Source organism: Montipora capricornis, chromosome 2 (genome assembly GCF_036669925.1).
Source record: "Montipora capricornis isolate CH-2021 chromosome 2, ASM3666992v2, whole genome shotgun sequence".
Lineage (NCBI taxonomy): Eukaryota > Metazoa > Cnidaria > Anthozoa > Scleractinia > Acroporidae > Montipora > Montipora capricornis.
In genome coordinates, this window is record NC_090884.1 from 12,258,785 (window position 1) to 12,284,948 (window position 26,164).

Genomic DNA, 26,164 nt, shown 5'->3' on the forward strand with positions numbered 1-26,164 from the left:
CAAATTGACATCAATAGGCGAAAGAACTTGTTAAAAGTTAGATAAATCTTTAATTTTAAGCCTCTTAGCAAGAAAGGTGAGTGATTTATTAGGCATCAAAAAGTGATAAATTCTTAGCTTGGCAAAGGCCCAAATGACCATTCTTGGTAAAATGTCGCACTTTTAAATCATGGTTACTCAGAGATTGACTGATATGTGTCGTTCAAATTTTCAGAGATAGCTCCTTGTGCCACGCACTTTCAATATTCAGTACTTTATTCTTGGTTCACTGATTAAAAACGATAGCCTTGCGATAATCAGGAAGACACTGCCCACTAAGATTACCCTATCAGGAACGCTGAAACATTTGTGACCAATGAGAAGAAAAAATGATAGAGATCGAAGGCGCAAATACTCCACTATGTCTTAAAGTGTACATCTTTGATCTCAGCGGAAAACTTTGGTTTCTCGACCTTTGAGCCAAATTGAAAAGAAGAAATCACCACACAAAGTCAAACCAAGCTTTAATTTGAGTCCGGGTGGAAAACCCAAACGCCTTTCGTTGTGACCTGAAGCCGTTTAGGAAAGATGTATAATTTAGTAAAAGTGGACACCTTCCCAGTTATGGTATGTTCCCTCCCCCTCCCCTTTTTACCTTCCTCCCTATCCCCTATCCCCTACCCCTACCCCTTTCGACGTCTGCTACGCAGGCTACCCTCCCGTATGGTCTAGTGGTTAGAATCAGGTGCTCTCACCGCCGTGGCCCGGGTTCGATTCCCGATGTGGGAAAGACGGATGTTCCCTTAACGTTTTTGTGAATAATTTGGCCGGTTGTCTCTCTTTCCAAAATACACCAAGCAGTGCCGTTTAAAAGCCAAGCAGGTGGTTTCCATATTATAGTGGTTATCACGTCTGCTTAACACGCAGAAAGTCGTCAGTTCAAACCTGACTGGAAACACAACTGTTTTGATGGCCAGTTACCAAACCCAAAAAAGGGTAATGAAATATCCATATTCCAGAAAATGGTATTCTCTATTTTCGAATTCCCCATAATACACTTTGTTTGCCCCCCAAATTTTGCATAAACCATTGTTTTCAAATGCTCTTGGGAATATGCAGTGTCCTCAAGAGTATTTGAAAACAATAGTTTATGCAAAATTTGGGGGGCAAACAAAGTGTACTAAGGGGAATTCGAAAATAGAGAATTCGCCCTTGTCACACGGCGGCCATATTGTCCTGGGAGACCAAAAAAGCTTTGTTTTACCACGCCAAGCCTCGCAGTGGAAACTATGGGGGTGAGGCTTGGCGTGGTAAAACAAAGCTTTTTTGGTCTCCCGGGGACAATATGGCCGCCGTGTGACAAGGGCGAATTGTGCTATGCAGAGCGTTAAAAAAAAAAAGGTGAGTATGGGTGCCCTGTTGATCAGTGTGACGTGAGTCTTCCCCTGGCACGGCGACACGAGGTAAAAAGAAAACGCAAACGGATAATAGATAGCAAATGAAACCATGTTGATAATAGATATAACCACACACAAAACCCCTTCCCACGAACTCGCAACACAAAACATATACCTAATAAAATGTTTAAGACTATTTTATTAAAGCTACAAGTTTTGAAGGAAAATACTTAATACTAATCCTAAACTTTCTTTTACGTTCCTAATAATCTTAATTAACAGTGAAAGTCAATAATGCCTTTTCCACTCACTAGAAATTTGAATAAAATTAAGCTAAAAGTTCAGTTCTAACAAATCAACAGTTCAGTCTTTCAACAACCAGCAGTCCAGCTCTTTAACAAACCAACAGCAATTCAGTTTCCACGTCAACTTCTCTACACCTCGGCGCCTACTTCTACTCTGGCTCTTCAGTTCTCCTTCTTTGACCAGTTTCTCTCGTTTCAGGCTTAAACTTCTTAAACTTAGCGCCTTAATCTTTTCGTGGAGACTTCTTTTCTTGCCGCCGCTGACAAATGGATTTTGTCTTGAAATTTTCCGGCCGGCTCCCGCTAATGTCTCTTAGCAGTGATACCCTCAGCTCTCGGTCTTTTCCTTTTCCCTCAGACCTTCTTCCTAGAAGAAAAAGACCGTATATGCGATAAGGAATTTTTTTCCGTGACAATCAGCCAAGTGCAATCACAACATCTTGTTCGTTCACGTCTTCTTGGATAAGCACTATAAACCGTAGATTCCATCTCATAGATATCTTCTATGTTCATAAGTTCCGTGTGAGACGTGAAAGAACTCACACACTACATTGGAGAAGAGTAGGGGGTGACGTTACCGGTGTTGTAGCTGTCCTGTTCTCTCCAGCAGAAGTGGCCGGCTTGCTGGTGATGTCTCTAAAAAGGCCTGTGGTGTATGAGACCACTGAAGCAGAAAGAGCCGTAAATCAAATGGGGAGTTTGCCGAGTGCTTTCATATGTAGATGAAGATGTTTCCGGAATACCAGCTTCCATCCAAGTAGCATGTACGAGACATATGTGTTTCGAAAAATCAATTATTGCCTCTTGCCCATTTTAAAGCAGTATTCTGCACAGTTAATAATGCAAAGGAAAACTGACCTAGACTGAAATGCAGCCTCATTTGGACAATTCTTTAGATGCTCCACATCGGTTACCCAATGGTTTCTCTGCGGCAATAAATTACTTGCGTCATCAAACGACAAGCAACTTCGCAGAACAAAGCGCGCAATCCCACATGGTCTAGTGGTTAGGATCCGGCGCTTTCACCGCCGTGGCCCGGGTTCGATTCCCGGTGTGGGAACGACGCCAACATTTTCCTCTTGGCTTGTCCGGTGTAAAGGCTAAATGATGCGTATTTTATCGCATAAAGAACCGAGTGGTTTCTGTGGTGTAGTGGTTATCACATCCGCCTAACACGCGGAAGGTCGCCAGTTCAAGCCTGGCCGGAAACATTGTCATTTTGGTTGCACAGAAAACGAAATAGTTGCACATGGATAAGGAGTCCTCAAAGACACATCAACCGCGATGTGACTCAGTAAAATTGAAGTTTGCAATCTCACCAACGACTACCATGTTAACTTTGGGGAACAGTGCCATTGGATAAGATAGAGTTACGATGTCCACATGAATATTTGCCGGAGCAGGGAGCGAGAGGGAGGGTCCATCGGTCCTTCCAAACACCACCACCTCGGAAATACACCTGCCTTGAAAATAAAACATATCATGACGCGGGCTCTTGCTCAAAATATTTACTTTTTCAACTTGGAGCTACGCTAATCAGATCAAGCCAGAGTTAATTGAAACCAAGCCAAAGAGGTCCCTACCGATAGAGGTGCAAAAGACGACAAGTATGAAAGGGTTTTGGTAATTTTGACAAAAACTAAAATTTGCTGGAACAAGACGCCTGGTCGCGTTTACGTGGAATGATGCTGTTTGTGTTTAACTTAAAGGTTGGTTGCAAATGTCACTGCTGATCCCTGAAACCTACTGAGAGTCACAAGGGAAGTGGTAAAAGCGCTAAGGACGGTCAACTGCGATGAGAATCGAACATTTCCTTTCCGACTTCTGGCGTTTTCATGAATTGATCTTATTTGTAGGTCGTGGGTTCAATTCCCACCCTGGTCAGAGTTTTTCTCTGTCCTTGTGTGGGGCCATTTCCATTAGTAGGGCTAACGCTCACATGGTTCATATGGGGTACAAGACTAGCACTTCACAGTACACTCTAATCAGTTAAGTCTGTTGAAATATAGAGTGCTACACGGCCAACGTTTGTAAAAGCGTAACCCTTCCTTGTATTATTTGCATCTGCTCACATTCTATAAAAGCAATTTTCATTACATTTATTTACGATGGGAACCGGAAATGAAAGCAAGAGGTATATTATTCTCCCTTTCCTGACTGTTCTGTTGCGCTTGATCGACAGAATCGATTTTAAAGGAGGCTTAGGTGGTTCTTTGGTTGCTTTTAGAGAAGACGAAGATCACTTGAAGTATACTTTCTTCTGCGAATTCAGACCGGAGACGCTGTAATTCGAAGAAGCGAAGAGTTGTGTGCGTTGGGAAGTCCGTGTGAGATTTTCCCATTACCTTTAGGGAGAAAAAACATAAAGAGACGTGCATCAGTGTTGTTTGTCCGACTTGACAGTATCAAGCCAAGAGTTTCGTGACAGGCCCGTGGCTAATTACCGTATCTGAGGCCCGTTTTAAACGTCGTATTTTATATGTGCCAAATCTAATGCAAATGAGAAAAAATCTATTGTTTTCGCTCATTTGCATTAGATTCGGCACATGCGACGTTTAAGACTGGCCTGACTGCGATGCATATGAAAATGACACTCAAGCGAATTATAAACGTGGTCTGCCACAGGCATCCCACGTAAAAAGGCAAGTTGTAAATAAACTAGACGCTCCATAAGTGTACACTGGGTTGCCTGTGGTACGTGGTACTCAAAAACAGAAGGGGCTGAATTGGGTGGTATCGGACTGCAGCGTTCCAGACAAGTTGGGAGTCATTAAAACCATTTAAGTGGTCACCCAGAAGTCGTGCCAGCAGAGGCCTTTTGACTCACACGTTGATACGACAAAAATGGTCTTTTTCTAAGGTTAAAAACCTGGATACCAGGCTATTAATCATTTGTCAGAAAGAAAACATTCCTGTCATCTTTAGAAAAAATAGGCATGCATTGCGTACGTGTGGTAGTGCAGTAACACAGTGCTTTATTCCATATTGTCAACTTAGCTGTGTTTTGCCAGGATATTCAAGTTGTCTTTGCGTAATATGTAACTCTAATAGTACACGATATTGTTTTGGTATTTTATATCAATGTAGTCAAATGAGTTGAGAATGAGAATGAGTTGAGAATTGAGAATGAGAAATCTACGCATTACGACCAACCCCTCAAACCTAACAAAATACGCACAGAAGACTCTGTGCACAAAGACACCACTTAGCAGGGAAGTGACAGGAAACCAATTTTGGTTTTTACGTGACGTCATCAAAACTAAAAAAAAAAGGAATTGTCAATCCTTTTGAGATTTTAGTTTAGTTAGTTATTAGAACAGCTGAAGATTTGTCTTTTCACAAATTTTCAGTTTGATAGGGTTTTTCGTCTTGTGATAAAGCAAGGTTGAATTTCTAAAGGACCAACGATAGAAAAGCGAGAGCTTTGCTTTTTGACAGACGAATAGGTTCCTTCACGATAATAAGTTCAGTTTTCATCTCCTCGTCACAGAAAATGCATGCCCGGTCTGGTGGTTACAAATTTATCTCGCTTGTCAGGGAAAGAGCGAAATATTTCAGAAATATTTTACAGAGAAATACTTTTTATCTCTTATGTTTCACTGAGAGATCAAAAAAGGACCTATTCATCCATATTATGCGAGCACACTAAAACATTCGTTGCGCGTGACGTAATACGCTAATCCCATAATTGAGCTGGGCGATAAAAACCAATTACATCAGACCCGGTTACTTATGTTTGGCCAGTCAGAGTTTAGTGGCACAAAACCAATGACTCGGTTTTGAATTATGAGACGCGAAAGAAACGTCGAAAAGGTTGGCACACACTAGGAAACATTTTGCCCGTTCTCGCGTAGAACTTCTTTTGTCCCAGCAACATGTTGCCTGAAATTCAGCAGGTTTGAATTCGTTGGACATGAAGCGGGGACAAAATGACCCCAGTTTTTAATGTCGCATCGTTTGCGCTGGTCTGCAAACTGTCCGTTACAAATTAGAAATGAGCTAATGAAACGCGCTATTGGCTATCTTCGACTAGCTATTGCTAACTGCGGGTTGCGTGAATTCGTATTTTTCTCTTACATTTGTCCCTTCATTCTTTTACATTGATACGCTTATCTGTTTGCATTCACGACTTGCACAATCCCATAATACACTTCTATTACCCCAAAAACTTTTGCATAACCATTGTTTGCAATTTCTCCTGGGACGTGAAAATGTCCCAAGAGAAGTCGAAAACAATGCTTATGCAGATTTTTTTTGGGGAGGGGGGGGGGGGGGGGGAAGGTGTAAAAGAGGTGTGTTCTGGGATTTGTGAAAGTAGTGAATACTTGAATAAAATGTCGTTGTTGTCATCCCATGTACCTTCAGTAGCGGTCTTTCAAGGAGGCGATGTTATTGAGGAAACGTCGTGGAGCGTAACAACCGCTAAAATTGATGATTTACAAAGATAACCCCCTGCTATGGGAGAGGGAGCACAACGATTACGGAGAGAAAAATGCCTCAATTCGTGAGCACAAATTTGCGTACTGTCCCTGCAACATGCGTCCTATGGGTACACACGAAATGGCTTATCCTTGCTTTATGTCCCTGTCCCTGCTACATGTCCCTTAGTGTACATGTGTGCCGACCTTAAAGTTATGTAATCACAGCCGATGCAGAAAATCAAAGTAGGTTATTAAGGAAGTGGAAGCAAAATAGAGCGTTTACTTGTAACATGCGCTGACCGCCTAGTTCTTGCTTTTGATTGGCTTTCAAGAGGGCGAGGAATTTTTAATTTAAGCCAATCACCAAGCGTATGCATGCGAAGCCAAGGCAATCACGAAATCTCATTTCATGTAATTTAATACCACGCATCCTTTCACTGAAAAATGCTCTGACAGAACTTAATTTGCTTTATTAAGTTTTATATAAAACCGTTCCATTATCAGTAAAACATGCTAGGCACGAGAGGCTATAAAAAATTCACATTATGAAGAAAACAAAAAATTCCCAAAGAATTGAGCAAGCTGATAAATTCCCGTATCGGTAAAGTGAAATGATACCCCAGATCATCATCTCTGAGATTGCTCAGTACGGCGACACTAAACAAGAAAATAATTACCACTAAACCTCCACCTACTGACAACAATTGTCAAATGGCAGACTTTTGCTTACGATGTATAAAACCAAACTTGTTTGATTGCTGTAGCTAACAGGTTACCGTAATTATAAGAAAAGAGCCGAAATGAAATGAATTCGATTGACTCAGTCTAGGCCAAACGCACATTTCAGAGTGACGTTTCACGTTTGCCGTTTGCCACTAAAGCTCTGCACATCCACAGGTACTACTGATCCTTTTTATATAATTTGGATGTTACATTTCCTTGCTATTCTCTGCATGCAAAGCAAATGACACAACTGTCGATGATGTGAGGAGCACATGCGCACTCGCAGGACGCCATGAGTAGGAGCTTACCTCTCCCATACAACCCCTATGAGTGACCCTTTGCGCCTATCTTCCTATTTTTAGAACGCCACGAGTTCTTCCGCTCTGCACGCGCTGTTTAGAATGGCCAATCAGAATAAAGGTATTCTCAAACGAAGACAAAAATAGCGGAAACAATGTATGGAAATTGTGCAAATTGATGTAAATTGATGTAAATGTAGTGTCCTGCTGAAGGGTTAGTTCTTAAAATAGAAAGATACTCGCAAGGGTTGACTCAAGGATATAGTGCATAGGGAGGCACCTACTTATCATGGGCTCCTGGCACATGATAGTGAGCTAGGGCAACACGCACCACACACGAACCATTATCACCCACCCCACCCACAAGAGTTTGTCAAATCTAAAAATCTAAAAACTCTTTCATATGGATACACCTTTATCGAGCTCGAAAACTAAATAGGATTGTTGAATCGCATCCTTTCCCATGTGACTGCTGAGTTTTTCCACAAGCTTTTGTAGAAGGACTTTTTTGCGTTGAAGTGTCTCCTGGGAATGGGCTGCCGACTTGAGTTTTCCCTCAAGATTTTGATTCTGTTTTGCGAGATCTGTGTTTTCACCATATAATCGGTGGATTACTTTCTCACAGGATTTAAGTTGATTTTCAGCAGTGTCCATCTGAAAAGAAAATGAAATGAAAATCGTCTCTGTATTGTATTCTGTACGAAATATGGGCTTCAGTGAATCATTAAGAAGTCTTTTCCGTTTCAGACCGTGGCAATGCGAGCGTTTTAATTCGTTTAATTAAATTATTCATAGTTATAAATAATCGGGTGTAACGGTTGGAAACTCGTTGACACCATTTGTGACAACAAAAGTAAAAGGAGCCATGGAAATATTACTTTTATCATCAGCAATTGTTGTAGTTTTCATCATCAGTGATTACTGTGAGCGGCGGAGAATTAAAATCTCCACAGACTATCGCTTACTTTGCAAAACAGCAACGATAACAAGGTACAGTGAAACCTCGGTCCAACACGAAAGTCGTCGGTATAGAATGGATGAATGGACAACCAACCTGCAACGGGCTGTTTTGTAACCTCCCAACACAATCGGGAGAAGGGAAGGAAGGGGGGGGGGGGGGGGGGAAGGGGTTAGAGGGCTAATGGAATAAGGATGATGGAAATTTTGTGGGGCGGAATAACGATTTCCTTTCGAATAATTATCCCCTTGTCGACCGGAAATAAGTAGATCTTCTCAACGGAATAATGAGTTCTTTTTCACTGGAATAATGGAATAGCGAAAATTTTCGAGCAATAATAATGGAATAATGAACTCCCGATTATTCCTCCCCACCCCCTCCCCCCCCCCCTCCCGGGAACTCAACGATCTTATCGTATGATTTCGTTGGTGAGTACCTTTCAGTAAGATCATATTGCCTTGATGTTTTATGTAAAACAATTAAAACCATCGTCATCTGCACGTGTATCAACATTAAATCTACATCACAGTTCCTGCACCAGGCGAGGTCCTCCTTGACTAATGCAGGCTGTTCATCCTAAGAAGGTGGCCATATTTGAGCCATATGCACTCTTTAATAACCTATTAGAGACATCGCTACCACACCGGTCACTTTTTGGCGGAAATCATAGTTTTCACCTAAACACGTGGACACAGGGACTGACTCCGTGCTGTTGTCTTTGACCTAGAGAATCCATGAACACTAAAGGGTTGTGGCTGAGACTGGGCCTTGACAGGAGGTCATCAAGGGGAGCCTCTATTTTCACTAATTCCTTGAGTCAACCCTTTCCAACGTAAATTTAGGATGCGTTTTTTTTGGAAAATCCAAAAACGGATTTGTGATCTCGGATTCATGGATTCTTCAGCGTAAAAAAAACCCCGCAAAATCCGAAAAGAAAAAGGCTTATTTTCCATGACAACGCAAACAAACAAACCCAGAGTTGCGTTCAATTTACCAGAACCAACAAGAAACTATTTCAAAAAAAGAAATAGTGTTTCGTTTCCGGAATGGTAAAGGTAGGAGAGAAGATAGATTAAGTTTTTTGTGGCATCTTCAAGGTGTCTCAGGTTTGTAATTTGGTGTGGTTGTCAATGACAAAAGTCATTCATAAAATTGCACTGGTAAAGAACGATTATGAAAGACGATTCTCACCTGTGTCTTTAATTGCTTTGCATATTGCTTTGCAAGTGTGGTTTTATTTTTTGGTAGAGACCTGTCTCTTTCCAGATTTACTGTTTGGGAAGTCAAGTCATCTTTTGCATCCTTTTTGTCGACATATTCCTAAGAAAAAGATACTATGTTTACAGCGACCTTTGGTTTCCTCTTCAATGAACTTTTCATTACGAGCGTGACCGCATGCGTGACGTAAATTTCGTGACTATGTTTCTTAGCGCGAATGCAAAAAGACCGTTTACATAAGAAAATTTCCGTCGAGAAGACAGCAATTATGACATGTCTGTTCGTCGCAAATTCATCTGTTCTCAACTTAGTGGGTTTATGGTAGACCAACGCGACCGAGAAGACAAATTCGTTGCCAGGGTCTCTCCTCTCTGGCTCCTTTGTCGTTGACTCGGAGACAAAGGAGGCAGAGAAGAGAGACCCTGGGAACGAGATTACCGAGGAGATGGCCGACAAATGCGGTCTGGAGGTCGAAACAGTACTGAAGCGAGTTCATTCTGAGGCCACAAGGGTTAAGATTAAATATGCGTTGTTCGTTCACTCACAACTCACAGATCATGACAGATCAAAGAACAAGCAACAGTTTTGATTTTCACATCCCCAGTGGATTGGCGGACTTCATTCAGTCTAATTTGATTTACCTTCAGTTGAAGGTTTGAAATTTGCCTTTCAATTTCCTCCATGATTTCCTTGTTGCTATGTTCACCTGATGTGAGGAAATAAGACAGCTTCTGGTAGAATTCCTGCAAGCTGTCATCTCGTATGTTGCCATGGAAGCCATTGAATGACAGGTTCTGAAATATGAGGTAAGATTCGTTTTAAAGCTTTAATTAATGTGTCAATAAGACAAACAATGGTACTGGTATATACACTTGTATTGGTGGCCCAATGCCTTGAGTTTTTGACTCATTCATTTGGCTAAAGGCAGTAAAGATGGCAAATCATTTTGCATGTTTTAAAGACAAACCTGATAACATCCATGAATCAACAGCCATTTGTCCATAGTCTTAAAATTGCTAACAGATGTATTTATTGTGAAATTCAATTGCTAATACCGAAATCAATTATATCCACCCATTGCAATGTACCAGCATATTGTAAATTGCAGATGGCAGACTCTCAAGTGATCAGTGATTATCAGAGTAGGGGTCTTTCTGCAGGTACCGGAAAGCATTGTGTTTTTGGTCTCTTGGGATTATTTGGAGTTGCTTTGTTTTCTGCCTTTTGTTTCTTTTGTTTTACATAATTTCTGCTCCGGTACTTGCAGAAGCTGCCCATAGTAGGCAAGGTACTCAAGCAATAAAATTATAATTTGTACTAGTTTGGTGTTAATGAGTACGTTTAATAACCAGCTTTTGTATTTTGTTTTTGATACTTTTTTGACTCCAGTTGTATAATTATATGCACAATAATAATTATAACACATGAGTGTCTTACGTTTTAATCCTTGCTATTCGTTTGATATGGAGCAAATTATATGGTTGTAGGTAGCATAAAGTTGTTGCTGCTGTTCTTGGAGAATTGATTTGTGATTATTTCCACTTTCAAGAAAGCACTACTTAAAATTATGAACTACAATACCAATGTCACTGGCATTGCCTCACTTTTCACTATATTCTTAATTCATTTTTCGCTGATATAATTTATAACAAATACAGTATATAGTAATAAACTCGTGGCATCGAATAATTCACACTTACACATAGGGATATTTTTATAAATTATGGGCTGCATAGCATACATGTATTTCTTGTAACAGCATCAATGTCTCTGATTCAAGAAAACGTAAAAGTCATTTGCAAGAACTGATATAAATTCATCTAAATCTCTCCTGGGAAGTTTTAAAATTAAAGGGAGAAGAAACATCTTTGTGAACATCTTCCTTTGAACAGTTATGGGTAGTATGGTTTTATGCAAGTGTGATGAAGATTAGATCCCATTGCAGTTCATCAATGGACTATGATCACCTGCTCTACTAAACTGGAGTGAAACAGAGTCCAAAAAGATAAATATATCAATGATGAACTTATGGGATGATAATGATGATGATGACAAGAGGAGGGGGGGGGGGGGGGAGGGAAGGAGGAGGAAGGGGGGGGGGGAGAAGGAGGAGGAATAGATATGTAAGAGGAAGGGAGAGGGTAGATGACCGTTGATGGGAGGTAGGTGAAAAGGGCATAAATCTGGAAAGAGGAGAGAAAGGTCGAAGAAGGGAGGAAGTGGAAAATAAGAAAGTTATGGAAGAAATGTATGAAGCCATTTAGCTTAGATCTTAAAAGAAATTTTCCGATCACGTGTTAGGTTTGTAGTGCTACCTTCCTATTCAATGTTTCTTTTATCTACTAAATTCTATTAATTTAAAATGAAAACTCAAATTTTGATCGTTAACTACCATCTTACCTTCTCATTTAAAGTACTAATTTCTCTTCTGTGGCAGATCTCCTGGATATCCAACTTTTGTTTCATATTTTCCAGTTGCCACTCCAAAAGACTCTCTTTTTGTTCTAATTCCACTTTGGTGTGTTTCAGTCCCTGAATCTGGTCCTCATATTCACGGATCAGATTATCTTTCTTGTCCTTACGTACGAAAACACAAAAGGGTTTTTAATATACGCACCTCAAGGTCGTTTTCACTTATTAATTTTAACGATTCCTTTGAGCTCAGGTTTGCCATTTCCAGTTTGGCCGTGGGTGTACTGCCGCGGTGCAAAATTAAAACTGAAACAGTATCTTTTTTGTCAGTCAATTTTTTGCTATATATTCTTGAAAATTTTCACCTGAAACAATCGCTTTTTCTCTTGTTTGGAATGGTATAGGCATAATGAGCGTGCCGAGAGTTGGCTAAGAAGAATAGAACGAGTTTAATTGAATATTTTTTTCAAACCTTTCGCACCAAGGCGATAGAACTTAAAGACTTAAAGAGCTTGTTTCAATAATTGAGTTATTTATGTTAATTGCCTGAACGCAATTAGGGTGGGGACAATGCATGACCAGATGGACACCTTGACTATTCAAAAAGGTGTCTGACTTTATTTCACATTCATGTCTACTAATTGTTTGTCCTGATGGAACAGTCTGGGTTAAATTGAATTCATCTGCCAGTGGTCGAGATTAAGCTTCAGCTAGCACAGGGGACGTTGCTCGCGCTAACCGTTGAGAGCTATCCATGGTATTTAACACTGGGTAGCGCTAACCATGCTTCGAGCAACCCGAGCCTGGACGCCAAAAAGATCAACCAAAAGTTGCCGATCCACACTTCTGGTTCTTTTTCATTACGTCCGGGACATTCTGGTCGTCGCTTTAGATAACAGCAATGACTCGAACCTTCAAACCATCCATAAATTTTTGAACTTCCATTGTCGGTATACTTAAAATGCAGAACTTATATTCACGGCTTAATAAAGAACCCGGTAGATAAGAAATACACTTACTGCTATGGGCAATCCCTTTTCCTTCACTCTATTTTCTTTCCTTCTGTCATTTTTACTCATCAAATTCTAGCAAATTATCTCACTCCCTTACCTCTGTGATGGTCCTTGGAGTGCTTAGATCCAAATCAACACCAACGCTGAGATCATACCCATTCATCATTTCTGTTCTCATTTCGACGGGAGAGTATGCTCCATGTATTGCCTCTAGAATCGTTTTTCTGTTCTCCAATCCCGTCACCTCTGTATGGAGCTGTTCCAACTGCATCTGCATGTCATAAATCTGGCTTTCCAACTCACTCCTCTCTCTTTTCAGTGATGTAATATGATTATCGTCTTTAACATCGTCGGCATTCCCTGGACTTTTCAACGGGGTTGAAGTTGCCAAGACTTGCGAAGATTGAGAACAACCTTCCTTGGAATTATAATTATTCATTGAACTTTCCAGATTGTAATACCTGTCGTATGAACCTGAATCTTGATGGGAAGTATTCAGCTCCTGTTGTGTCTCACAGCGCAAGTATTCTGAATCTCCAAAGTGCTCCTTTCGGTAGTCTGTAAAATAGCTTTGATCCTCTTCCTTTCGCACCTCGTATTGCTCTGGTGTTAGAGTCAGATTTTCCATATCGTGTTTCTTTCTTTGTAAGTCACCAATGTTGATCTCGAGCTCAGATTTTTGTTTTCGTAAATTCTCCAACTCGCTTTCCTCGTGGTTCTTGAGTTTTTGAATTTCGATATTTCCAGCTGCAGGTCTTGTTTCGTTGTCTCCATATGTTCCTGCAAAGTGGTGTTTTTGTCTTTTAGTAGGAGTTTGACATCAAGATAGTCCATGTATATTTGAGGTTGGGAACAAGTTGGTAAAAAGATAACAACGAAGTAAATGAATACAGGCTCTTTACAACAATTGCAGGGAAGCAAAGTACAATAAGCCCTAACAAGGCGGTGGCTTCATAAAAAATACAACTGGTTTCAGGCTGTTTACGCACTGCCCTTTTTGCAGGTATTTGCTTCTTGTGAATAGCTGACAATTTTTCGTCTGACCTGCAATATTTCTCTAACTTTACATTATTTTTTTTACTGGTTGCCTGAAAGTATTTTGCGCCACATCAGAGGCCCTGACGAAACAAACGGGCCGCTGATGATGCTGATGATGATGTTTTCCTGCCTTAGCACCTGCTGAATGCACTGTTATCGCACCGGTATCGCGAGGTCAAGGGTTCAAACCCCGTTGAAGTCCTGAATTTTTCAGGCTTCTTTACGCAATTGCAAAAATTGCGTTCATAACTGCGAGGATCATAACTTCACTTGATTTCATATCCGCAGTTCATATATGATCCATTTCATCTATCATTTTATCGTTGATTCATTCCTCATGGGAACATTGGAACCCACAAAGGACCAGCTCCCAACATCAGTGGCTTTATAGCTCATTTGGTTAGAGCGTCGCACCGGTATCGCGAGGTCACGGATTCAAACCCCGTTGAAATCCTGAATTTTTCTAGGCTTCTTTACGCAATTGCAAAAAATTTGTTCATAACTGCGAGAATCGTAACTTGATTACTTTACGTCATTAATGGTATTGGATTGGCAGCAGCTGTTTGAAGCTTGTCCAAGAAGGCTTTCTTTATAAACCTCTTTTAATTCAACGAATCATTTTCTTGAGGATACTAATTATGGAAGAGATATATTACATTTATCAACATGCTAATCATTTTAATTTCATGAAAAAAATCGTCACAACCTGTGAGGATAATGTGTCATCAACTGCGAATCGCCAGCGCTCTTGAACATCCGATTCTGCTACACCCAGTTCACTATTTTCACTTCGGTTCTTGTGTTCCCTACTTAGTCCCATCAACTGAATCTCTATCGCTGACTTGCCTCGATGAAGTTCTTGGAATTCTGCATGGTCCAGCTCCTCGGTACTTCGTAACTCTATTATCTCTGATTGCATGTATTCCTTTTGCTTTTTCAAAAGTTCCATGTGATCTGTCATTTCCTGGAGATTTCTCTGTAGGTTAGCGATCTCAATTGTCTTTGTTTCCCATGCAACATAAACCACTGAAATTTCCGCTTCAAGTCTGCCTTTTTCATTTTGCAAACTGAATACGTCTTTTTCGAGTTCATCTCTTACCTTCATCAGTTTTCCAACTTCATTTCGATCCCTTTCCTCAACCTCAAGTATACCTGTATCGTTCTGCAGACTGAGCGTGTATTCTTCGCTTCTTACTCTTTCCATATTATTATAAAGTGATCGTTGTTCATCTCTCGAGCCCGCTCCGTTAACGTCTAGCGGTGTGTTTTCACTTTGCAGCATTTTGATCTGCAGACTAAAAACGTCTTTCTTCAGTTCAGCTTTCTCTTTTCTTAATCTTTCCACTTCGTTCTCGTCTTTATGTCTCTCATCGTTCAAAACAGATCCTTCGGCTTTTAATCTCGTGTTTTGGCTCTGCAAGGTTGTTATACGCAACTCAAGGTCCGTTCTGTCTCTTTTTAGATTGTTTAGTTTGATTTCCTCTTGTTTAACACAGTCCTGGGCATCAGAAATCTCGGCCTCTAGTTGTGTTTTGTTTGTCATGAGAACAGACATTTCCCTTTCCAGCTCAGCACGCGTTAATTTCAACTCGGAAATTTCTCGTTCGTTTATCTCGAATGATTTCTCGTTGCTGTGAATAGTCTTCATTGACAGTTCTTTTTGAATGAGCACAAATTCCTCCTTGAAGTGTGTCAGTTCCCTTTGAAGTGCGTCTCTTTCCCTTCTCAAAACAAAAATTTCTTCATCTGCACTCTTACCAACCTTGTTGCCATCTATCCCGCGCCGAGGACTGTCTTTCTGTTTTTCTTCTGCATTCTTTTTTCCCAAAGTCGCATTTTTAAGGTTGTGGTTCTCATAATTTACAGTGTTCATCTCTTTTTGCAATCGAAGCTGATTATCTCTTGATTCGTTAACTTTCCCTACCAAGACAGAAAGTTCTCTTTTATGTTGGGACACTTTGCCTTTCAGATCCTCCTCTGTTTCTTTAAGTGAAGCTATTTTCTTTTCTAAGTCGTCTTGCTGTTTTTGGAGTGCGCGGGTGGCATCGCGCTTATCTTTCGCCTTAGTTCCCTCGCGTTGGTTTTCTAATTGAATTCTCAATCCATTGTCAAGGCCTCTCTTTTCATCAGATAGTCTTCTCACTTCGCTCACTAACACATCTCTTTCCCTCTTTAGGTCTGAAATCATTCTTTGCATCGTCTTGGCATTTCTTTTGAGCTCGCTGTCGTTGATATCTTTAAATTCATCCAAAACAGAAGCGTCCTGCCTTTCAAAGTAGATTTCCAGCACACGTGAGTCGTTGCTTTCCCGTGTGACTCCTGGTAAAATGCTATCTTGCGTTATTTGTTTGTTAAGAACACTTTGAGAGCCGTTTTCCAACTGATCATCAAACTGTCTGTGAACTTCTATTTCCAGGGTAGAGTTCTGCATTTTTAGATTGGAAATCTCACGTTCCAGTTCAACGTTGACTCTCTTTAGTTTGGATATAGAATGTTCTAGCTGCTCTCGCCTTCTCTTTAACTGGGTTATGAGTTCTTCAAGTTCTGCTTTATCTTTTTTTAGAGATGCTACTTGATTGTCTGAGTCAGTTTTGTCTCGTTTAAGTGCAGATATTTCATCTTCAACCTCTAGCTTTTTGCGTCTTAAACTTGCAAGTTCATCTTCCAGCTCGTCATTTTTATGTTGCAATGAGGAGAGACGGCTTGCAAGATCCTTCTTTTCTTTTTGCAGTGTTGCCACTTCCCCTTCCTTCCTATTCATGACCTCTTGTTCAAATGTCAGTTCACTGTCAGTACGTCGGATACCACCAAAGTCTTCCGCATTGCTAGACAAACGCCTCCTCAGATTTGTTATCTCATCTTCCAGATCACTTTTTTCGCGACTTTTGGCTGAAAGGGCAAGTTCTAATCTCTGATTCTCAAACTTGATGCCTGCTAGCTCCTTGTCCTTCTCCCTAAGCATCTCATTGATTCTCACGCCGCCATCTTGAACTCCCTCTGGGTTCCCAGTTCCATCGTACATTTCTATTGCACGTTTCTCGTTGCTCTTCTTTAGATTCCCTTCCAGATGTGCTTTGTCTCTCAGAAGCATTTCTCTTTCCTGTCGCATAGCAGTCATTTGCATTTGAAGCTCCTCGTATTTAGCCTGGATCATTAGCATGTCCCGTTCATGATGTTGAAGACTTTCACTTTGGGTTGGCTTCTCCAACATAAGCCTTTCAGAAATATCTTTTTCGACTCGAAACCGCATTTCCTCCCTTTCGTTGTCGATTTTTCTTTGTATACCTTCTTTCTCCATTTCCAATAGCCTCTGAAGTTCGCTTCGCCTTTCAGCGAAATTTATTTCCATTTCTACGTTTTCTTCCTTAAGAAGAACGATTTCGTCACTTAATTCTTTTATAGTTTCCTCCAGGTCACCTGTTTGTCTAGCAAGCTCTAGCTGATACTTCTCTTCAAGTTTGATTTTCAAGGCTCTTTTCTCCTCAGACTGTCTTTGCTCTATTTCCGTTATTTCCTCCTCAAATCTCTCCTCTAACTTTCTGCTTTCCTCTTTACCTCGTTTCTCTGCATCTTTCTTTTCCTTTTCCATGTGTTCCAAATCCTCCTTTAACTTACCATTGATCGCTTTAAGCAGCGAAGTTTCGTGTTCGAGTCGCACCAAGAATTCCGCTTCCATGTTTCCTTTCAGTGAACTTCTCTGTTCCAAGAAAGCTTGTTCCATTTCCTTGACGTCTCTGTCAAACTTGCTCACTATTATTTCCTTTTCGTAGCTAAGATTTTCATTTAGCTCCCTCAACTGCATTGTCAACTTGGAAATGTCAGTCTGCAGATCGGAAATGTTCTCTTCATATTTTATTCTCTGTTTCTCAAGCTCGCGGCTGTGTTTATCCTCTAACTTCCTTCTGGTATCGTGAATGAACTGCAAATGACGCTTCTCTATTTCATTTTTCTCTCTTTCCACTGTCATTTCCCATTTTTCCTTCTCGTGCTGCAGCCGATTGTCCGCTTCCCGCTTCTGCCACTGCAGCTCGGAAATCGTTGTTTTCAAATCAGCTGTTGTTGCTTCATATTTCATCCTATCCTGTTCCATTTTTTGATGGGACTCATCCTCAAGTTTTCGTTTCAATTCGCGTTTTTCTAACTGAAATGATCTTTCTAGCACCTCTTTTTCTCTCTCGTATTTGTCCTCGAGATCAAGTTCTGGTCGCATTTGGCTCGTCAAAGCACCATTATTTATTCTCAGATACACCTCGGCAATTTCACGAATCAAACTCGAATCAACTTCGTCGATGTCGTGACCGCTGTTTGATCTTCGGTGAAAGCTGCTCCGCAATCGACAATTCGTCAACGCTTCGGAAAGCGATTGTGATTGTCCCGCGTTGGAAATCAGCGCCTCGGGCTGGGCAAAATATACCTCTGCATTCGCTGTTGTTGCAGTTTCGCGTATTCTTGAAGCCGCAATCATTTGCTCTTTGTCAGTTTCGAGTTGTTGGAGAAGCTGCCTTTTTTCGAGGTCAAAGTGTTGTTTCATGCGCCTTATTTCTTCTTCGTGGCTTTGAGCCAAAATGTCTTTTTCGATGATAAATCCATGCACAATATCTTCGATTTCTTGCCTGTAACTTTCCTCCGTTTGCTTCTGACTTTGGCCCTCTACGTTCACAGTAAGTCCTGTTTCTTCGTTTTGTACGCTTGAATTCTCCATCCTTATGCACTGTCTTCCTTAATAATGCATCTACGAAAATAAAAAGCAAAGTTCTCTTGCCAAGTTGCAATTTAAGATTCAATGCTTATTTTAATATTATTTCATTGTTTGTAGTGCATTGTGACCGACATGTCTTTTTCTTCTGCTTTAATTAATACCCGTTTTAAATATTCCTTTGAACATGTCATCCAAAAGAACTAATTATTTAAATTCGAAATCTCCGTCTACCAGTGGTAGACGTGCGAAGCGCAGATATTAACATTTCCTTAATTAAGACAGCTCTTTGTCGAAGAAAACAATATTTTTAAAGAAAATATCTGGCTTGTTTAAGCGACATCTATGTATTCTTCACCCGGAGAAGTCGTCCATTTTCAGTTAGACACTATGGAAATTTCTGAATGCACGCTTTTTGCGTTAACATACCGTTTCTAAGTAGCTGAGTCAGTTGCTATGAAATTGCATCGTGATCTTTTTGATACATTTATTTACACCCATGGAAAGGGGAAAATTATTTAATTAGTTTATCCAGCCAGTGTTTTTTTTTCATACATGCCAGTTACCACTGGTGAAGGCTTTCAATTTCTTTGGCCAGTTGCATGATGTATGCTATACTGTAAACCTTTCTTTTACTACAAGTTTTCCGATGGTTTTTATTTTGCATTTTACAAAATGTTGCTCTAATATCTGACATGAATTTAGGGCCAAGCTGAAAAACCATGTTTTCAATAATTCCAGGCACTCGAACAAGAAAAATTTGTTTTCACTTTTCAAATACCTGTTCTTTAAAACGTACTGAATGCGTGCATCATTGTTGATCATTTTTGCCGCTGACATTTCTTATTTCAAGACAATGATTATTGAATGATCTTACTAGACTTAGGTTTCATTTCCATTTCACCGTGGCATATTTGTATGCTGTTTTGCACGATGCAATATCTGGTTGAAATTCGTGCATTTTTTAAGCAGTTTTGAAACTACTGTTAATCACTTTAAACAACAAATGAACAAATACCAGTGACTCACAGTTGAGTAAATACGAAACGAGTATCATAACTGAACTGTCACAAGCCACCCAGATTCAGCTTTACGTGGGTGCATAATTTTTTCTCAGTTTGTCAATGATATTAGTTACAACTACTCCAAAACAGCGATTATTTTACAAGCTTGTTAAATGCAATAATTGCCAATTCAAGCGTTATAAGCAGACTTGGGGTGGATAAGATCATTTTATTCAATGTTTTTTAGAAACTCGCGGTTGTTTGCCTTCAGTTTCATAGTCAATCGAGTTGCCTAGCGACTAATGGCATGGGCTTTTGTTTCTTCGTGGTCTCCCCATTGCTGAAATTTATCTGCGTTGTCACTCATTCTTTATAATTAGAACTTTTCCGTGAAAAAAAACTATCTACTCTATAATTGAAATTTCATTGATCTTCGGTGAAAATGTATATATTACAGCAGATTGCTGTGGCGCCTTAGCCAAACCGACTACGGCGTCTGTTTGTGGCTTCAGCGGTCAGCGTGTTTGTTGGACCCAAACATTTTCTATCAGAATCTGTTTTATTCAATGGGGAAATTCTTTATTTTAACATTGGCAGAAATCGGCCGAATGAATGAATAACAATACTATTTTAAGCGAAGCTACTAAAAAATGAAGTTTGAAAATACGAAAAGACATCTAAAATGTCATCTTCCTTGACAATAGGAACAGCCGTCTCTGTGAGAGCAACTGTTCTCGAGGCGTTCTTTACAGTTATGTCCTTTTTGAAATAATTGAAATGAGCTGTGTTTTTCATGAAAGTTTCCAGATTCTAAAGACCTGCTTGTCGCGTTCTGTGTACTAAGCAGACTCGAATCGCCATTTTTATCTGATCGGTATGACCTGTATCCAAACGAACTCATTGGATAGCATCATTTTCCTGAAGTCTGAGTATTTGCAGTCGTAAATTTCATGAAAAAGCCAAAGGGAACTTTCTTCCTCCTTAAAGGTGTAGGAACCTAAATCTGGGTCCAACCTTACAGCACATCGCACTAACGTTGTGCCAAGTAAGATTTGTTCCTTACTTCACTTAAATGTATACGTTACCTGCTGTTTCTCTTTCTTTAGAATTTGCTTTCTTGGGACTCCGAGACTTCCTTCGTCGATTCAATTGCCACCAAGAAAATTATTGTTATTTTTTATGCAATATTTTCCTTTCTTGACCTACGGGTGGGCAAGTACCTTAAAATTAGCTGGCAGGTGGCAAACCTCGGGGAATTTTTATTGGCTGTCCATAAACCTGAGATGTTACATGCATATTTCAAGTAATTCCAATCAATGCGGGAGCCGTCTTTGATCAAGTTCGAAATTTTAAGTGATAAGTGATGAAAACTATCCAAACAGCCACTTACTGCCAAAAAGGGGCTACTATCTTTTCTCTTTAAAATCCGTTGTCATGAGACCGATGGCCTCATAAGTGAAACTCTCTCCAGCGACAAGGCAAGTTGTTTTGTATCAGTGGATACGTGTAAATTGAAAGAACCTGCCTTGACTGATTTTCCGTTTTTTTCTTTTGAATTTTACTGGTATACGTGTTCAATTCGCGGAACCGTTGATTTCTGTACGGGGATGCTGTGTAATACTACGAGAGTTACGAGTTTTCATTGAGAAGTAATTGCTGCCGTTAATAGCATGTTTGAATGTAAATACGACAATGGGAACTTCAAAGTTAATGTGACTTATTTTATTTCCAACCTGAAGAACATTAATATACAGTGATGTGGCAAGGATTTGATCAATTATTATCAACAAAGTATCGCGTTTCTGATTGGTCAATGACCGTAATTGGCGAATGCATAAATAGGTTATGGAGTGCAATTCGAAAGTTGCTATGGAAACAAAGCGATCGAGCGATTTTGTTGAGTAAATAATAAGAAAAAAATCGTATGAACTTGCTCGTGCATTTCGTGATTTACGGTCACTCGTGATGATTTGAAAGTTTCGAGAACTTTCAAAACATCACTCGTACCCATAAATCACGAAATTCACTCGCTTTCATACGATTTCCTATACTTATTTTTGTTTACATGTATAATATGATTTGATTGCAAACATCTAAAGTTGTTTAGTATCACCCAACTAGTGGACTAATGCAAATCCTGCATTTTGATTGGCTACGCTTCTAGAGGACTATTAGTAATAGTCCTCGAGTAACGAAAAGGGTGACGCTTTCTTTCGCTTTATTCCCAAATAAGTATTTCTTCAACTTGCATTATGTGCTAACTTTATTGCCTTTTTTATCCGACTGGTTGGTTGATACTTGAACAATTAGACCCTTCGCCCTCAAGGGCCACGGGTCGTAGACCCATTCGGCTTCGCCTCATGGGCTATTGACCTATAGCCCTTGCGGGCTACGGGTCTAATTGTTAAATATCAGTTAATTTAACTCGCTTATTGAAAGACTATTGGTATCGGGTACCATTTTATTAGTTAGTAAAATGAAATACATGCGATCTCTACGACATAGATGTCGTCGATATTTGTTTGTGTCCATGAATCGACCTAATCCGATCAATTAAAATGACTTAAATGCACACTGTCTGCCTCTAGAAATGCTCACTGAAGACTTCTTGACCTTGATGAATGCTTTCTCGAATAGACGTAATCATAACTGTAAACAGATCAGCAAAAGCGATCAAAGAAACGAAAAAAGAAACACAACAACTTGACTGTAAATCTCGAGTCTTCCGCTAAGAGAGGAAAAACAATAGAGAAAGCCCATGCGAATTTCATGTGTTATAAGACAGCCGCTGATTAGCTAGACTTCGAGTGCTCGTGTAAGGGGATTCCGGATAGGCTGTTTCTTGATGCGAGCCAACTATGGCACCAAAAGTCTCGATTGTTTCAAGGCTATGACTGCTGTCTATCGGCAGCAACCATGTGCAACTGTTGATAAGTGGTTTGTTGTAGCAATGTCTTAATTTTGTATATATTGAACCCAAAATTCCAGAATGCAAGTTCTTTGCAGTTTCTCAGTATTAAGCATCCCGTTCTTAGCATATAGTCTCATTAATTGTTGCATGTTTACAGATCCTTTTTTTCGTTTCCGAAAATTACCACGTCCCTGATTACTTTGGAAGCAATTTTTGTGCACACAAACAATAGTATAAATTTGTTTCCTCTTTATGCACCTATCAATGTTAAGCCCGGGCGAGTGGGGCGGGCTAGGGTTGGGGATTTTGACTTTTTCCCCAAAATAGTTCAAAGTTCCACTCCCTGGGAGAAACACAACGGTAAAAAGTAGCAAGATTTCCCACCCTGGGGCAGGTGCGGATGGCCTCTTAATGCAAACTGGAATCGTTGAAAACATTGCTAAAGCAACAGCTTCAAGGAATAACAAGTTCTTTGTTCCGTTTTTCAGCTTCACATAATCAATCACAAATATTCTTATGACATTCTTCAAGTAGTCTGTGCCACATTTTCAGCCGGCTAAGGAATCTTGCGTAGCTTTTCAAAATCATGCAACCAAACATTGCGCAAAATCCTTAAGAGAGGGGCGGAAACCATTTTAAGTGGCAAATTAAAAAATGCAGTTGGGTGCCCAGGTTTTGACCGAAAGAGAGGATGTCAAATCCCTCGTATAAGCTGGGACAAAACTCTGATCAAGATTATTTGCTTACAACAACAAAAGCCGCTACAAGGATGCATGGATGGCGTAGTGGTGAGAGCACTCGTCTCCCACCAATATGGTCTTAGTTCTATTCCCAGACTTGTCGTCACGTTTGGGTTGAGTATGTTGGTTTTCTACTCTGCTATGAGAGACTGTTCTCCGGGTACTCCGGTTTTCCCCTCTCCTCAAAAACCAACCTACGATTTGGTATGAGTTGACTACGGTGTCCCCAATTAGTCCCCTAGCCCTAAATACAGTTGACACTTACCGAAAAACAAAAGGTTACAAGATCACATCTGCTTCCCTTCTAACAGTAAACCATTGCTCGCTCGCCAGGGTTGAGTTGGCTCAATATTGGCAAATATTGCAGGAAAACATTTTTCTAATAGCAACTCAGATCGTTTTTTTTTCCGTTTCAAAGCAGCATAGACCCATACTCCTCACCTTTTACCTTGAAAATCAAAGATTACAGTATCTGATAGAAAATCGTATTGCTGGGGTCAGACGCAAATCGTAAACAGGGGCGACGATTTGTCAGACCAAGAGAAAAGTCAGACACAAATGAATTAAGAAACAGGGGCGACAGACTCGGCCACAGGAAGCAAACGCATAGTCTCAGTATCACCTTTTTCAAACAATCTTCAATCATTTTTAGAACATTTCTTCACAGATAATAATAATAAGCGATCCGAATATAATAAGCGAGTTTTTTGTTCCTATTTTATGGTATTTCAAGGTACCGTAGAAAGAACCACATGGAAATGTTGCCTTAATTCTAGTCATTGAATGTTCCTGTTCCTGCTTTATTATCATATTTTCAAGGCATTTTCCAAAATTATGTAAATTGCTTTTCAGTTGATAGCCTATCAAATAAACGTTGATGGAAATTACAAATAAAGGCTCTTTGTTGTTGCCCATCCTTTCATTGCATCTTTCACTTTCATTTACCTACCTAACTGACATGTCAAATAATATGAAGACATCACAATGTGCGGCACATATTAATTGAAAAACACCTCAACTGCCATCCGTATTATCTTAGGCGGGGGCAGATGTAGTGAAAACTATTACTAGTTATAAAAGTAATTCCGGTTTCTTCCAAGTGTTTGGACCTCGACGTCATGACATTCCACAAGACTTTTCGACCCCAAGGAAGACAATGGTGCAGTCAAACAGTCAATGGCACAGAAAATTGCTGGAAGCGGACTCGCCTGCTCACATCTAAGAGAATTGTATTTGAAGTTCGGAACAAAGGGATTGCTAACGATCCTCAGCATGCCTCCTTCCCCGAGCAAAACCACAAAACCTCAAAACCTCGTGTCACTCGAACGAAGCGAATTCTCGAAGCGATCGCAAAACACTTCCAGGAAACCTTTCCAGAGAAGAATAAATAGCTAGATCAATTTAGTTCCACTTGTAAGTTGCAACTGTATTTTTTTCTGACAGTGTTCACCATCCAGCTGGAAAACGAGAACTGAATCATCATCATCAGCAAGTTACGTACGTACAGTACGTTCGGGTATCTGCAAGTAGGTATTCAATGGACACGAACGTCAGTCGGGCATGAATGTACCTTACGTAACACGGTGTAAAATAGAATAGAATAGTGATCGATAAGCTTAAGACTGTGCGCCGACATTAATCCCTATCAAGAGAAAATGAGGGGACAGAGAAGGAGGCTCCCGGTCCAGCCCTTGGGATATGTCATGTCCACGAAAGTTATTTTTAGACGAGCGGAAGTCTTCCGAGACGTCCGCATGCAGGCCAACCTCGGTCCGATGTTTGAAAGAAAATATATATTCATCAGCCTTCCACGTGCGCCATCATTTTCTCTTTTCACTAAGAACCTGAGAGCGAGGCAAGACTGCATGCGGACGTCTCAGAAGACAGACTTCCGCTAGAAAAAAGACTTCCGCTCGTCTAAAAATAACTTTCGTGGACATAACATATCCCGGCCAACGCCTTAAGCCTCCCTCTCTGTCCCCTCATTTTCTCTTGTCCCTATATTGTCAACTGGGTTATTGACTTTCTGAAAGATCGTAAACAAAGGGTGTGCCCCGGGGGGTGTGCGTTGATAACATCGCAACTCCATACTTTTTACTATTATGGTTAATGATATAATTCCCACTTCCAAAAACATCTTGATGACTAAATATGCAGATGACGTTACGTGTAGCATACCCGTTTGGCCTAATTTCAATGACTATGCCTCTAGGGAGGTAGAAGATGTTAAAGTCTGGGCAGTGAAGAATTTATTGAAACTCAATTTGAGTAAAATCAAGGAACTTGTCATGAAAGGAAGAACAACCTTGCCCTCCCCTTATGAAATTTTCGATTTTAAATGTGTGTCGTATCTGAAGCTTCTTGGAGAGACATTTCAGGATTCTCCTACCAACTGGGATATGCACTTTGATGACTTGATGGACAGAGCTCTAAAGCGTATTTCATATCCTCAGAGTGTGCAAAAATAATGGTTATAGTATTTTCGACCTTCATTATCTTTTCAACTCTTTTAATATGTCACTCTTTACTTACTGTATCCGAGTTTGGAGTGTTTCTTTTTATATTAATTAAGTATTTGAGTCAAATTGATAGGCTACAGAAAAGGGCATTGAGATTTGGGTACATACAGTGTGTAACATCTATTAAACGGATTATCAAAGATAGGGATTTGAGCCTATGGAGTCGTATTGTAGATAATCCCTCGCATCCCAAGAAGGATCTTCTCCCCCCAAAGTTTGTTTGATGACCTCAATAAAGACCTTTATTGTTATTATTATTATTATTATTATTATGATTATGGTCAAAATTCTGTAGGTCACAGGAACAAAGGAAGGTTGACTAAAAGGTTAAACTCCTCCACTTGCTAAAAATTGAAAGTTTTAAACAAGTTGCAGCGTTGCCTCAAACGCTAGGGCGGGCTCAACTAAGAAGCAGCGGATAACACTTGCGCATGCGAACGGTCCGATCTTGCAACGGCTAGATTTTGGACCGTGTAAAAAGTTCGCGAGAGGCTTTTTCATATGTCGCAAAGGAAATTACGTAAAAACAAG

The 26,164-nt window shown here is 40.2% G+C and overlaps 1 protein-coding gene and 3 non-coding genes across 4 annotated transcripts in view; 3 read left to right on the forward strand and 1 right to left on the reverse strand.

Annotated features, from left to right (window-relative positions):
• Positions 1 to 864: 864 nt before the first annotated feature.
• On the forward strand, positions 865 to 937 carry Trnav-aac (transfer RNA valine (anticodon AAC)). The gene has a single exon. It is a non-coding gene; the product is annotated as a tRNA-Val (tRNA).
• A 1,732-nt stretch (positions 938 to 2,669) lies between these two features.
• Positions 2,670 to 2,741, forward strand: Trnae-uuc (transfer RNA glutamic acid (anticodon UUC)). Its single transcript has one exon. It is a non-coding gene; the product is annotated as a tRNA-Glu (tRNA).
• Positions 2,742 to 2,819: 78 nt separating this feature from the next.
• On the forward strand, positions 2,820 to 2,892 carry Trnav-aac (transfer RNA valine (anticodon AAC)). Its single transcript has one exon. It is a non-coding gene; the product is annotated as a tRNA-Val (tRNA).
• Positions 2,893 to 6,550: 3,658 nt separating this feature from the next.
• Positions 6,551 to 26,164, reverse strand: part of LOC138033497 (golgin subfamily A member 4-like) — a 31,083-nt gene continuing 11,469 nt past the window's right edge. The window contains exons 3-9 of the mRNA XM_068881252.1: positions 21,067 to 21,196; positions 14,574 to 18,482; positions 12,823 to 13,505; positions 11,701 to 11,877; positions 9,942 to 10,094; positions 9,274 to 9,402; positions 6,551 to 7,778 (exon numbers count right to left, since the gene is read on the reverse strand). Coding sequence (XP_068737353.1) covers positions 7,524 to 7,778; positions 9,274 to 9,402; positions 9,942 to 10,094; positions 11,701 to 11,877; positions 12,823 to 13,505; positions 14,574 to 18,482; positions 21,067 to 21,196 — 5,436 coding nt within the window. The 3' untranslated portion in view covers positions 6,551 to 7,523. The remainder of the gene's footprint in view (positions 7,779 to 9,273; positions 9,403 to 9,941; positions 10,095 to 11,700; positions 11,878 to 12,822; positions 13,506 to 14,573; positions 18,483 to 21,066; positions 21,197 to 26,164) is intronic.